The following is a 13,674-nucleotide window of genomic DNA, read 5'->3' on the forward strand; positions in this document are numbered from 1 at the left end:
TGACTGACATACATAGTGTGACAGCCCCGAGCTAGGTGAAGACATGCTATTTCTACTCTGAATTCATACTGGCTTTCTCCATTTTCTCAGCATAAAAGCCAGGCAATGCTGGTGGATATTCATTTGATGTATCCCCAGTGGACAAAAAAAAAAATAAAAAAAAATAGATGCACTCTTGTGTGTGAACGTCTCATGCTCTCAAAGCGCTTGGGGAGAAGTAAAATGGGTTTTGAGTAGTTCACGGTGATGGGAAATGTACAGTACTGCAGTGGGGTTGCATCTTCCCTGCTTTGGAATTGCATCAGTTAAGTCTGAACTCTTGAGCGGAGTGGAATGAATGCGCTCAGGTCATGCTCTCGGCCGTATTCTTCACATGTAAATGTGTCCGAGCGTGCTCCGACTGCCCGTGTGACTGCCTCTTGTCTGAAATTACCTTCACCCGCTACACTTTCCCAAATGAGAAATCCGTTACAAAGAAAGAAATATGTTTGCAAAACACTAGAGGCTACACGACTAAAAATATAGCTAGTCTCCTAGGTGACTAAGCAAAGTTTTCACCGTCTCAAAGACATAAGCCTTTGACTTTGATTTTCAAAGGACTTCCTTTTCAATAGCATGGTGTCAAAATAAATATTGAGCTTATATATTTTGTAGCGTCTTCGCACCTGCCTTATTTTGGCTGAACGATTCGGATGATAATATTTTTTGTTGTTTGTTGTTGTTTATTGTCTTTTTTCCCCAAGTATGGCAGTAACCATGGAAACTTGCAATTAAATGAGGGTAGGAAACAGCAGCCAGGCCTGTATATGCTCTGAGCCAGTGTAGCCTGCATGTGTGTTCACTGGATAGAATCCTTTCACGCTCCATCTCACCCAGTAATGCGCTTTATGAATTTTGAAGCAAACATTTAGCACCACATTTTTTCCCCATCCTATTTTCCTCTCTTTTCTGTGGCGAACGCACAGCACAGCATGTTTCTGACGACAAAGGTTATTATGTGGTTGCCGCCGCACTATTAAAGACGAAAGTCATATCAATGGAGAGAATGAGAGAGGATTGAAGGGGAGCCAGTTAAATATTTCATGAAGGTTGTTTATCATGGTGTATGTATTACAGACTATACATAATTTAAGAAAGTAATAATGTGTCCCCCTACTTTGCTGTTACTAACTCTTGTATTTTAATGGCGTAGAGGGGGAGGGGGCTGTGTGTCAAATTTTCGAGTGGTGCATTGTGGCATCCTAAAGTTCCCACTTCTCTCTTCCTGTCTCTCCAAAGCACAGCTCACAGTTTCAATTGACTTACCTTCCCAATACAAGTTATCAGAGTGGTGCCAAGCCATTCTATTAAACGTAATAAACTCTGTAGAAGATAATGAGAGCTCTGCGTGGGTGCAGCAGAATCAGGGATTGATCAGGGTGATATGGCGAGGATGGCTTTGGTGCAGCGGCGTGCTGTTGTTTGGCTGGTTAGCATGCACCCTTAGTGGCTGCTAGTAGATGATGTTGCTGTGCAAAATCTTATCTGCACAATCCTATCTATTGTTTCCAAAGCCATTTCACTGGCTGAGTCAATTTTTATTTTTTTTATGTGTACACTATTCGATGTCTGATTGGAAAATTGTTTTACAGAGTTCTTAATCATAATAATGTCTTTTGAATGAAGCTAACAGTTTTGCCAACTACTGTAGCTAGCATACTAGTGCCAACTGTCTAAAAGAATCTCTTTTGATTAGTAACCCTGTTGAAAAAAAAAAGCATATGCTGGTTAGGTAAGTTTTGAAGCATGACTGCTGATTTGAGCCGGTTTAAGCTAGTTTAAGCTGGTCCTTAGCTGGTCATGAGCTGGTTTAAGCTGGTCCCAAGCTGGTCCTTAGCTGCTCAGGACCAGCTAAGGACCAGCTTAAACCAGCTCAAACCAGCAGTCATGCTTCAAAACATACCTAACCAGCATATGCTGTTTTTTCAACCGTGATATCATGATAATGCCCTGATAGCCAACATACATTAAGGAGGTCTGTTGACTGTGTGCATTTTCATCTGGAAAATGTATTCTTTAATACATTGGCATTATGTCATCTTCAGATCAGTCATCTTCAGTATGTCTCCTAAATGGTTTCCTGTCAGATGTTAAATAGACGTTTGTTTTTTTGAAGGATTATTTTTTCATCTGCTCTCTTACATGTGACCATTTAGGGGTGCTTAACTGTCATAGTATGATGCAGAAATTAATTAGCTAGTCATGACTGTTTCCCAAACCCGCAGTAATTTTTTCACACATCCATCATTGGTTCAACAACATGAATTAGTCAGCAATGATGTCATTCAGGTTGAGAAGTAATAACGTCTGCAAAATAAATGTTTATTGTTGTAAATAATAAGCCATCTGAGGACTACTTTGCTTTTTTGTTTTTCGTTGTTTTGCTTTATTTACAGATTTTTGATTCGGTCATTGATTCCCTCTTATTTCATACATGTACAATCTCCAAAAATGTCACTTTCATTCTTTCAACAAACTAAAAGACGTATAATGAATTTTGTATACATATGGAATAAAACATATGATCTGTACTGTGTGTTAGCCCAAGAACATGATCAAGATCAAGTCCACATGTAATAGTAACAAGAAACTATGCAACATTTTGAGAGCTTTAGTTCCAACCACTTAACACTGTGATGCTGTTTAAGATTATTCATTGTAACTATGGTTTGGGAAACACAAAATCATTGAATTAACAATGGAACTTGAAACCAAAGTTGGTTAATGATACTTTTGGGAAACACACTTGTTAGTTGGTAGTGAAGGGTTTGGGACTGTGTTCATGTGGCATTTACGGCTCAACCAACTGGCTCAAAGTTCAGTGGTCCCAAGCTGGCACATTTCAGATTGCATACTTCTATTGAGATTATTAGGAATGCTAACAGATAGCAGGAGCTTTAAGCACTAAATGATCTGCTGCCTGCCCCACATCCACCCACTGCCAACACACATTCTCTTTTTCTCCTTCTCTCATTTTCTGTGCCATTGCCTGTTTGAGACCTAAAGACAGTCATTCGCTCACATTGAAGACAGACACAAAAGCCCATTCTCTTCATTAGTCTCCATTCCTGTATTGCAGGAGATTTCTTCAGCGAGCTCTAACGAGCCCTCAGCACCCACAACATGGTGAAATAGAGGTCAATGACTCTTGCATCCATCAATATTATGTTCAACATTCCATCCTGATGCCCAAGGCATTTTATACACACATGGAAGAAATATGAATGCTGCTCGAAATAATCACTGTGAAACTCAGGAGTGTGAAGGAGATGGCTGGAATTGTTTTATTGATTTGGCTGTAAAGGTATGAGCAGTGCTGCACCATGTGTTGCCACATTGATGGATGAGGCTCCGTGGCCCAACTCCAGAATAAAGAACATATCCCTCTTTTAGGTAAAGGTGGTAGAAGGCAGGACAAAATTGAGATGGCAGCTCTAAACATGCCTGACAGCGTTCATCATGCTGCCTTTGTCTTACAAAGGCAGTCCACCGATCGGTATACCCAATGTCTACCCACCCAGTGCACAGAGGAAAGCCCCGCTTGCATTTCAATCATACCGACAGCGTTTACAGTGCGATCCCAAAGGTATTTGGTATCAGCAATCTGCGTATTAACAAAATGACATGGCTACGAACGAAGCGGCTACAAAGCGACAACGCCACACTTCTGTCATGCCACCTCTCGCCTCATTAATTTAAATCATAAAGTATCAGTTCAATTAGATAAGCATTCATCTGCCATAGATTGTGATCTTCATTCTCGCCTGGTCTCTGCCGGTGAGTCACACGTTTTTGAACTTAAGAGTTAGTCATGGATTGGTAGCGAGATGGAATTTTCTCTCTCACAAGGCAGAGGAGTCACTTCCATTACCCATCTCCCTCAATTAGGCTCTGAGGTAGTGCGCAGCTCCGGGCGTCGAGGCCCTGACCGGCTCTCCTGGGGAAAGCAACTGTTAAGTGCTTCAAAGTTGTTCTTAGTAAATAAGATGATGAAACAGTCCAGGCTGGATCAGGAAGGACGGCAGAGTAATAAATGAAAGCAATAAACAGAATCTGATGAGATTATCCTAAGATAATTGTCTAGAAGGCTAACTCCGAATTGCATTGCTGTTCATATTTGAATATATATTGAGTTTCTCAGTGCACGCTAATCTCTCTATTGACTCCTTTTTTTTTATTGCACAATGGAAAGTCACAGGCCCTGAACTTTTCCCACAAATACAAGTTATTGTCACCATCAGGCAATTTGGCGATCAAGCGGTGTCTCTTATTTAAAGAGGGAGGAGGTAATTACGGGAATGGTGGATAAATAATTTGTGCAGATTTAAACAGCCGCACAGACAATGAAGAGATGAGGCAGGCCCCCCGCCAGGAGCTATGGAGAGAGAGAAAAATCCTCTTAGCTTATTCCTGGATATACTGTACGTGACCAACGATCTCCTCGACCGCTTTGCCTTGTCATCGTTCAGCGTGTCAACATTACAATTATTACTTAACCGATTCGGAGGCCCGAGCACAAAGGTAAAGCTGTTATGCGTAATAGGAACAAATTAAACAGATGAAAATGAAATCGAAATGTCTCCTTTCAGTTCTCCTCGGCATTGTGCACCCCTCTCATTTAATGCACTCTTATCGCACGGGCATGAAGAACAGCATATTCAATAATGGCAATTTATAGAGACTGCCGCTGCCTCTGCTACCTAGGGCCCAGATTCTATCAGCTTATCATAAGAGTCGTCCTTGACGCGTTACAGTATATATGCAGCTAACTCACCTGCGTGTCTTCCGTGAAATACTAAGACTGTGATAACCAAGCACCAGCATCTGTCAATCACAGCATGGGACAAATCTGTCAAAAATTAAATTAAATAAGACGAGAAAGCAGAAATAAGGGAACAAATCTACACCACACAGATGTTTCCAACACTGTTTGTGCTCATAAAAACGAGAACTGAATAATCCCATTAGTGACCTGGTTGGAAGCAAGAGGCACTGTGGAAACAAATGGCATGTTGCCAATTTTAATTTGTGTAAACTTATAGGACTGCGCCTGAGGAGACCTGGATGAACGGTAACCCATTACTGATATTGTGTTTGAGGCTCATAAATAACCATAAATGTTGCCAAGGAGGAATCTCTAATCCACTGTATGGAACTGTCCATCTTTCTAGCCTCTGTCCTCTTCCTGTCCCCTTGCTCTCATTTGCACCTAAAGTGGGATGCTGTGTGTTAACATGCAGGGCCCTACAAGGTGGCCTATTTTGTAATGTGTTGGGTATTTAATGCATGAGGGAATAGGGTCACAGCTTGAGGAGCGGCACCAAAAGAAAAAATTAAATAAAAAAGTGGGGCTCTATGGTGTCCCTTAGATGAAAAGGATTAAAGTTTGCTGTTACATTTCATTTCAGTCAAGTGCCATTTCTCTGGAGGTCTCAAAAACGATTTAAAAAAATTCAAATGCTAAACTCCCCAAACATGATGTGTTTTGCTCGAAGGACGGCTGTCAGCTAATAAACATCCCAGGGCTATTAGTTTATAATTTTGGCACTTATGGTGGGGGAAAAATTGTTCAGATGACACTGCTGATGATGAAATGATAAAAGGGCCGCATGCATAAAAACACTCTAATAAACATTGCAAGGTGCTAAGAAATTGGAATGTCAGGGCAGAATGGAATACATATTAAACATCATGTCTCACGGCACTTCAAAGCAGCAGGAATGTAGTTACACAGAGGTCACCTATGACAAGTCCTTTAGTCTCCCTGCCTGATGCAGCTCTGTGGAGGCTGCTGCTAACCCAATTTATGTAGACTGTCACCAGGATTTTGCAGCGGTGACTGCTATCACACTGATCTACACTAGCCTCCTGCTGCTTACGAGGGGGGAAAAAGGAGATATTTTCTTGTCATACGGTTGTCAGATGTCACAATTGCCAAGGACCTTGCAGTTGACTAATGCCTTTCAAGTTCTCGACCTCATGTCAGGGATGGGGTAAGTCCAGGAGAGGCCTCATGCTAAACTTATCAGCTAGGCATGAGATTGACTACTGTGATTGCATTTTGTATCAAAGGCAGGGCACAGTTAAAGCAGACTACTTAATACAATGACAATAAAAACAACATAATACACAATCTAACCAAATCCACTATACCATATCAAACACACGAAACTCAAAAACGTCCAAAACTCATAAATTGAAAAAAACACTCAGGAAGTGAAAAAAACACCGTATTTCAAAAGCAGTTGATTGTAGCGTTGTCATACTTGGTACGGCATCTTTACATGTAACCATATTCTTGCCAGTGTAGTGATATAATCCACATTTGACCAAAATTGAGTTTTTAAATGGATATTACGTGCATATTTTTACAGTAACGGTGGTCGATACGCGTTCTTTCGATCATTAATTAGAATGGCCAAGTCGCGTTTTCATATTGACAGATGAATACGCTCAGTTTATTAAATAGAGCCTACGTCTTAGTTTATTAAATATATAATAAACTTGAGAACAGTTGTCAAAAAATGGCAAACGTTTGCTGATACTTTACCTCACAGTGTTATTCGGCTATCCAGTGCTGAGCTTTGATGAAACTTCACGAGACCGGCGAGATGCTTCCACAGGGCGGGAGATACGCGGCGTGATTGACAGCTTTGACACCAGATGGATATACGTGAAAATCAGATGACATGATTTCAAAACTTTTCATTGGCCATTTAGATATGTGAAGCATACTGTATACGGAAATGAACCTGGACATTCAATCTGTCGAAAAATCTCAAAATCGGCAAAATGGACATACGTGGTTTTCATCGGACAGCGACGATATATCTGTCAGATCTGTAGGAGGATAAAGAAGTAACTAAGGAGATGATGACACAGATATGGATGCAGGAGTGGGTTTATTGTTTTTACTCCATTTCTCTTAAAATAAAGTGGAGTCTTGGGAGTGTTGCAAGACACAGAACGTAAAAAGATATGATAAAATTTGGTGGCTGCATCCAAAATCACACACTTACTGTATATAGTAGGCGAAAAACAATATGGGAATGGACTAGTACAGTATGTCCAAATTCACAGTATTCATAAATGAGTAGGCAAGAAGTCCACATATAAACTACTATTTCCGGCGAGATTCTGATGTATGCATCTGATGGACACTTTACTATCCCATGAGGCCACGGGAAAGGATTGGTGAATGACAGTGAAGTGACACAATTAATGCTGGTAGGTCACGAAATAATGACAACGTGACAAATGTGGAACTTTTATGCTATAGAGAAAATATGTTTGAAATTCTTTATTTCAACATTTTTAATCTGTAGAACACAAATACTGCCATTTATACCAATGAGATGAAGTAGTTTATAAATCTCCAGTGGTCAATGAACTGTATAAATTAATGTTCACTACAAAGAGTCCAGTTGTTAAAACCCACTTTTTGGATTGTAACTGTAATTGGGCATTTTAAATTGTATGCATGCAGTTTGATAATCTAATTTAACTATTACTTTGAATAATTTATACAATAATTACAATTTTAATTAAATAAATACATTAAAATTTATATTAAATGATTTCAATAATAACTATTAATTATTATTTTATTAATAAAATAATTGTTTAACATTTATATATATTTTCGAAAACTTTGTTTTTATTCAAATTGGTAAATATAAGCACTCTCACAATTGTGCCAAATAAGCCTATCCCTCTGTCATATGTGTAACATGAATGCTTATTTTTAGCTTTTTTATGTAAATGCTTGTTATTTTTAAAGCCTCTGCTCTCATCTCAGAGGGTGGTGGTCATGTTCGACAGCTATTTCACCTCTGTAGATCATTTTTAATTGGTTAAACTGATGGTGTTGCAACAATCCTTGGTCTATGTTACATATGACATATTATAAAAACAGTATGGACCTGGTCCGTGTACATTGCATTCATTTGTTTTTCGATTTCATATTGAAAGTAGAAATATGAAATATATTTGATATGAAATAATGTCATTTATATATTTTTATATGTATCATATTTTATCATTATCCCTTATTCAAAATGCAGCGTATTGCCCCCAAAAATAATAATGACTGATGCATATTTAGGCTACTCAAAATGGTCTGCGCTTCGCTACAATGTAAATGCATGTCCCTGCTCTCCAGTGGGTCATGGAACTTTGCCACACAGATTTTGCAAAATATAACCAGCGGTGTGACATAGTAGGCTGATGGGTAATGTGGCTGCATATGTGAGGTACATTAATATTTCTGAAATATTTAGCTAATATTTCTCTGTTGGTTGCTGAACATTGCACAGAAGAAAGCCCTTTGAAGGACTTGCCCAGTGTGGTGTGTGTCAAAGCAGTCCTTAGTCCGGTTGTTTGATGAGAGAGAGATTATTCGTAATAAACACTTTAGGAATCCGTCCAGCTAGTGGAGGACTATTATTCTGTTGCTGCGCGGAACTGTGGAAGCGCTGAAAGAGGCAAGGGTTCAACTTTGGTTGACCAATCAGCAGAAAGGGGCGTTTAATGCACAGCCACATGTGGAAAACAAATACTCAAGCCATTTATCCCCTGAGCCTAAAAACATAAAATCAAGCCGAATTCTGAATTTTTTATTTTTTATTTTTTTTGAAAAATAAAAATAAATAAATAAATAAATAAATACACCGTTTTATTTTTTTTTCTACTTCAATATTAAATCGAAAAATGAATGAACGCAATGTACACGGACAGGGATCCTATTTAAGATGAACAGAATGCATAACATTTATAATGTCAAAGAAACAGGTGACTATACAGAACAGAACTTTCAGACCGAATTCTTAGCTAACACTTGTCACTTAACTAGATCGACTTGTGGTGCAGAAAAGCTGTAGGATTTTGTGCATCACTTTCGAGTTGTTTATACTGAACCCCTGAGCCAAAGTCAGGCTCAATGGTGTGAACTTGAGAAGGATCACAAGGATGACTGTGGCACAGGCGCGTAGAGTGACAGATGCAGTCATTTACATGGCACCACGTGGATACGGTCCACCGACTACCACTCGTGCGCTCTCCGTTGCCAGTTCTGCCTCTCTCCGCGCGCAATCGGTTTACCTCCACTGAGAAAACAGGAGGCACTTTTCCTTTGCGTTTTCGCTGCCCGACCACAATGAAATCTTGGCAGCTAATTGCAGTCGTGGGAGATGCCCTTCAGGTAAGACACATGAGCGGTGGGGAGAAAGGAAAATGAGCGCGTTGGTTAGAGGAGGAATTTGAACGCGAAATCGTGGGATGTTTTCAGTGCGCCGCCGTTAAATCTTCAGCCGACACGTTTTTCTTCTCTTTCGACTCTCGCTTGAGCCTTATTGCAACATCAAAGGTTAGTGGTGACATCTCAACAGCTTGGCTTGTATTCTTGCATCTTGATGCACGCCTGAGGTTTGTGGCGTTGAGGGACATTTCTCAGGGACTTGAGAGACAGGCGCTTTCTGCATGGCATGTGTTTGGGTACAGGCATGCACCGTGATCTCCCGAGTTAAGGAATGGTCCATATCTCATGCTCTCTCTTTAATGGTCGATGCCAGTACAGTGATACCCTTTCTAAAGGACTTTGCGAGCTACATAAACCAGATCTTAACGATCACAAAGTCATGCTTGCACCAGTTTACCTGCTTGAGATCAGTATGATTTAAATGTTACAGCGTTATTTCCAAGGACTTCGCTGGTTCACCTGGGACTGGAAAGTTCAGGTTATGATAATAAATCTTCTCACACTGAGATCAAAAAATGCATCTGTGCTTGACTGTCTGAGTCAAATTGTAAGGAAGAAGACTGTGCATTGCGAACGTACCTGACGCTGAAATATGAAATAGGGTTACAAAGACGATGACAGAAACAATAACACCTTTCAGGTTGTCACTTGGAGACGGACTGATGACTGCTTTCTCACTGTCTTATGCTGTGGGAATAGAGTAGTCTTTCGTGGACGTGGGGGAAGTCGCTTAGTCACAAACTGACTGTTTTGAGCACTGAACTTCTGATATGCAGCCCTCATTTCGTATTGAGATTAAAAAAAAGCTTTAGAAATATACATTTTATATACAGTACCTAGTAGTATGTTAGTGTAGTAGCAATGTGTGAACCATTCATAATGCTTTTCAATTTGAAATTATAATTTTTTTAATTAGTAAGACTGATATTATGTGTGATTATTATTATTGAATATAATACAGCATTTTTTTTCAGATTATCATTACTGTTATTTCAGTTGAGTTACGAATCACACAGGTATTTGCAGACACACAGACCCTAGGTTCTGTTTTATGAGAGCGATTGTAACTTCCAGTTTAATCAGACTCTGGTTTATTTGAAGCAGCAGAAGAGGTCTTAACCTTTCCTAGGTTAACAGCAGAGACACTTGTAATACTTCACTCGAGTGGTTTACCCTGACTAATTCCACTGTCATCAATGCATGGTCAGGGAGCTGTCTCATTTAAACCTTTAAGATATAGTAGATATTGTTTGGCTCGAAAATAGTGCATTATGTCATGTCTGAGTCAGTAGAATGCAGCTATGTCACTCTTGATCTATGTTTATGTCCTGCATTTGCGTAAAGCAGCCATATATGACTGTTAAAACAAAGCACTGTTATACATACGACTGTTAAAATGACTTAAATCACCTGAAACCATCTTTTTTTTTTTTTTGCTCTGTACACAGCAGTTCATTGTGACAGAGGGGGCATTTTGTGTTTAACTAACATTAATAGTTTAATGTATAATGTATAATGTAAGGTATTTAAGAATCTGCTATTTTTGTTTTGTTAGCCATGTAGGCACAAGAGCACATAAACCTACAATTTTGACTTGTAATTATAATGCTTAATGGCCAGCTGCAATAAAGGAGTGCTTCCTGCATAGTATATGGCAAAAGAATCAAATGGTTTCCCACAAAGGAATATGCACAAAAAACAACAGCTGAACCCATAGATGGTCCTACACAATGCCGATGTTTTTTTTTTTTTTTAACAACAAATAGAGACTGAATCACTGTGGCTATGACACAGTGCCAACAAATGGAAGAAAATGTGCCAAGATCAATGGCACAACAATATGTCAAAACGCTCTGTATGGTTTCTCCATGCCTCAGATGATTTATAGTGTTATTTTCCACACTAAATAAATTTGGCACAAATAGATGAACTTTTAAACGCTTTCCTGGGAAATTCTGAAGCTATGACACTCTCTGTGTTTTGAACAAGGGGGAAAAAGGTTCTGATTGGCAGGATTCTTTTCTGTGTGATTTTTCCATTTATTTTCTACATTTATATGCCATAAAGTAATAACTGTATGCCTACTGCATAGCATGTATGAACAACCTTTGTGATAGTTTGGTGAAGGAATTTGGTCACTGAATAAAATAGGCATACCAGAAAGACAAGCTCAATTTCAAGATCCATTTCCTTCAAATAGAGTCTACTTTGACCACTAATGTCAGACAGTTTTTAAGCGGCTACCAGAGGAACATACTTAAAGGAAGGACATTACAGAGCGCTGCAAATTATAAGGTGTGATTAAATGCAGTCAGTCAAATTCTTAACTGGCTAGTCAGGACGCTTGGCTCTTTTTGACCAGACAGTATTGAAATTATGATGACACTCCTAACTGTTTCTGAAACACTATGATTTTGTCTTGTCTTGCTTTCTGAGCTGGGTCTTTACCTGCCAGTTTTTCTTAAGAATTCCAAATACAATTATTCCTTTTACTTTTTTTCCCTACCAGGCTGTTATCTTAATGAAGTATTAGTTTTTAAGGTAAAAAGTTGCTGAAGAAGCTAGAGCAATATTTTATGTGGCAAATGCTTTGTTTGGTGGTGTTATGAATATAGACAATGACACATTTTTTTTGTTCATTTTTTGCAGAAGAAGACCTTGAAGTTGCTCCTTCTAAACTGTAGTCTATTCATTGTGACTTTTCTTAAATAATTTTTTGGTTTCTGTAAAGTCAGATTTCATTAACATAACATAATTCTGTTACTGACATGCCAATTTAATTTATTCAACCAATTGAGCTTGTAGGCTGTTTCACAATGCTAAATTTTATATGGGCCGTGGAGAAATATGGACGATTATATGAAACAATAGCATGCTATGGGGAGAAAGACATTAGTTAATCCTGCAAAGGGGGAAGCTCATACATGAAAAAACGATTAATTGTCCTTTTTAATTTTTATACCTTTGTTAAATTTTTATTCTTTATGCTTACATTAATTTCCAGAGAGAACATGACAGATAAGTTTAAGATTGACAGTGACCGCTGTCATTGACTTTTGCACAAAACTCTTTAACCTTCTCTAATTAAAGTGTAAAGGTTTTTCAAGCAGTCTGTTTCAGAATGCAGTCTAGAGAGCATTCGTTGAATCTGGTCTTTTTTTAGCAATGCATGATAGAGATTTAAAAGCACAGACATGTGATGAATCTCATTAACCAACCAAGAAGCCTAGTGCCGGGCGATAAGCAAGTGATTTATTGTGTAATCCCAGAGGACGAACTGTAACTGCAGTTTCAAGAAGAAAGTATCCATGTTGGTTGTTTGTTGTCCTGGGTTATTAAGGGTTTCCAGTGCAATCGATGCTGCTGCTTGTAGATGGACTGTGAATGAAGAGGACCACCAGAGTAGCTGGTTAATAGCCTCAGGGAGGGAGATGCTGATTGGCCAGGAGTAGAAACCAGTTTATTGGAATGTAATGGAGTATGTTGGCCCTCATGGCAATGGATTTCAGGATAATCTGTTTTTAATCCCGACTCTGTTTGCATTGATAAACAGGCATTCATAAATCTTAATTGGCCATGGATTGTAGTGCTCTAAACCATTAGCGTTTAGCACCTGCATCATCCGCTTAAGACAGAACCCCCAGCACATAGTATGCTGGCACAGTTATTTGTGTTGACATTTTTAATGTAATTGAAAGTACGTTTCACGGTGGGCAGAGCAATGCTTCATCTCTATATTGCTAAACCATTAAGAGAGGATAAAGGGATGAAGATGTGGTGACACCTTTGAAAGGTGCTTATTTTAATCAGTGTTAAGCGGAATCATAAATGGCCAAACATAACAGTGATTTAATTAGACCCAAGTGGAATTTGTTGAGTGTGGTGCAAGATTATATCTCCCCTGCAGAATCCTATCCCCTTTGGACCATTTGTAATGCCTTTTTAAAAAATGTATCACATTTTCACAATCTCTTCTTTTAAATGATTAAAATAGCCTTTTTGGTTATTCTTTTTTGGTAGCACTGAACAATTTGGTAGATCAGAACAATAATTCACTGATTAACTGAACATTTAATTTACATGAAATCTTCAAATTGCTACTCCGTAGCAATCGCATACAACAAACGAAAATACAGAATAACTAGAACATTCAGTAACACGCAATAAATAATGGTGTGTCATATCTACACATTTTTCCCAGAACATTCTTGCGACCTGGTAGCAACACTTCCACGGCCCGGTAGTTTCGCGTAGCCAGACCATCAGACTGACAGCTGAAGGTCTGTAATTCATGGCAGCTTTCATTGGCCAAGGCCCGCCCATGAGGTCATTTGACGGACATGTCAAACAACCAATCACAGTTCGTTTCATTCATCGTC

At 39.0% G+C, this 13,674-nt stretch overlaps 1 protein-coding gene across 5 annotated transcripts in view; it reads left to right on the forward strand.

The window, feature by feature from the left end:
- Positions 1 to 8,959: 8,959 nt before the first annotated feature.
- LOC109059809 (RNA binding protein fox-1 homolog 1) overlaps positions 8,960 to 13,674 on the forward strand; it is a 234,599-nt gene continuing 229,884 nt past the window's right edge. The window contains exon 1 of one of the 5 annotated variants that reach the window (XM_042725691.1): positions 8,960 to 9,238. In XM_042725691.1, coding sequence (XP_042581625.1) covers positions 9,038 to 9,238 — 201 coding nt within the window. In that variant the 5' untranslated portion in view covers positions 8,960 to 9,037. Of the gene's footprint in view, positions 9,404 to 13,674 lie in introns of all 5 variants that reach the window. The other 4 variants (XM_042725665.1, XM_042725662.1, XM_042725654.1 and 1 more) reach the window with 4 other exon arrangements.

The sequence above is a fragment of the Cyprinus carpio genome, chromosome A3 (genome assembly GCF_018340385.1).
Source record: "Cyprinus carpio isolate SPL01 chromosome A3, ASM1834038v1, whole genome shotgun sequence".
Lineage (NCBI taxonomy): Eukaryota > Metazoa > Chordata > Actinopteri > Cypriniformes > Cyprinidae > Cyprinus > Cyprinus carpio.